This window comes from Ixodes scapularis, unplaced genomic scaffold, assembly GCF_016920785.2.
Source record: "Ixodes scapularis isolate PalLabHiFi unplaced genomic scaffold, ASM1692078v2 PGA_scaffold7__128_contigs__length_106722199, whole genome shotgun sequence".
NCBI lineage: Eukaryota > Metazoa > Arthropoda > Arachnida > Ixodida > Ixodidae > Ixodes > Ixodes scapularis.
Window position 1 is genome coordinate 15,289,410 of NW_024609882.1, and position 1,710 is coordinate 15,291,119.

General features: G+C 52.3%; 1 protein-coding gene across 1 annotated transcript; it reads left to right on the forward strand.

The window, feature by feature from the left end:
• Positions 1-459: 459 nt before the first annotated feature.
• LOC120838499 lies at positions 460-1,023 on the forward strand. The gene has a single exon (XM_040208438.1). It carries the CDS (start codon positions 460-462, stop codon positions 1,021-1,023), a length of 564 nt encoding a protein of 187 aa, XP_040064372.1.
• The last annotated feature ends 687 nt before the right edge of the window (positions 1,024-1,710 follow it).

Genomic DNA, 1,710 nt, shown 5'->3' on the forward strand with positions numbered 1-1,710 from the left:
AACGACAACACAGGGACCTTCTGCGTAGAACTAGACGGAAACTGCAGAAGGCAAGAAAATTGCTTCAACAGGCGAAGAAGAAGGTCATCAGAAAGACGGCCAGGATAAAAAAAGCTGAATGTCCTCCCCTGAGGACTGAGAAGGCGGCTTCCTGGGCCAGCAGTCAACATTGTTGACAACATCTTCACCGACACGATGCGCAACCTTGTCCTAAGAAGATCCAGGAAACCGAACAACATGTAGGCAAAGGATGTGCGCAAGTTTACGCTCACGATGCACTTTTACTCGGCAAAGGCGTAAAAGTTTCTGTGGAAGCACATCAGGTTGCCACACCCAAGTGCTTTTCGCAAATGGGCAACGGCGATAGATGGAAACCCAAGCTTCGCCAGAGAGTCCTTCAACAGAGTCACGCAAGAAGCCAAGAAGGGACGTCTTCTTGTCAGCTTAATGTTCGTCAAGATGAGTATCAAGAAAGAAGTGGATTGGGACGGCAAAGAGGTCATTCGGTACTGTGACTTGGGTGACGACATCCTCAACAACGACAGCGTCGCCTGTGCCAAGCATGCACTTGTGTTTCGGGCGTTCGCAGTCAACAGAAACTGGAAAATCCCCCCGAGCTATGCCCTCATCGACGGGCTGGAAGGCAGCATTCGGGCGCCAACCTCGTGCGCCAGTATATCACCAAACTCGGAGGCCGGAGCAAAGTTCATCAGCGTAGCATGCGACAGCACCAACTGCAACATTTCCATGTTGAGAGCACTTGGAATGCGCTTTGTTTGGCCGCTGAGGAGCTGGTTTCCCAACCTTTCTGACCCCTCCAGGAAGGTGTACGACCTTTTATATCCCAGCCAGATGACCATAATGCGCAACCTTCTGGCCCAGAAGCAGTGCATCAGGGATGGGGCAGGTAAGGTCGGGACCTGGAATTACCTTGAGGCTCTGTACAGTCTGCAGCAACAAGAGGGCCTTCATGCTGCCAACAAGCTGCGCAAGCAGCACATTGACTCTAGTGCCAAAAGATAAAGGTCTCTCTGGTGGCCCAAAAACTGAGACGATCAGTAGGCTGTCCATCGTTGTTTCACAAGGAGGAGGGCATCCGAGACTTCGAGGGTGTGGAGGCCACCGCAGAGTTAGCTGCAGCAGTCAACAACACTTCGACCTGAGCAACTCCTGTCACCCCCTTGGTTGTGGAAGCAAGTTCGTGCCATCAACAAGGACACCATGCTGACGCGCATCGACCAGGCTTCACACTACACTCTAAGAAAAAATGGAGGAAAAAAGTAGCAACGGCGCGTCTTCCTCCCTCCTACCGACGCGCCCCCAAGCGGACACGAGAAAAGGGGAGGAACGCAACGTTTTTCTCCTTCTCCAGGCAGACGGGAGAAAGCTTTCGCCCTCCCGACTCATCGTCATTCGGTTTCGTTTTTCGAGCAGGTCGCGCACGTTGTTTAATAAATAGCTGTTGAGTTGATTGAGCTTCAGCGGCAGCGAAGGCCGCCTGTATTTTTGTCTTCTAGTCTAAACGTGCAGAACATTTCGGTTGCATTGACGTTTTTATCACTAATTTTATCAAACGAGCAAACGAAGCCGCTAGAAACAGCGAAGTTCCGGAGCAGTGCCAGCAGCGCCACGTACACTGGGGGATGGCCGTCTCCGGATTGCGGGACTCGCGCGGCACGGAACCACAGCACTACTAGCACTACAGTCCCT

Bases quoted from the DNA above. Each gene is read 5' to 3' on its own strand.
- LOC120838499 (XM_040208438.1), top strand. From the start codon at position 460: ATGAGTATCAAGAAAGAAGTGGATTGGGACGGCAAAGAGGTCATTCGG.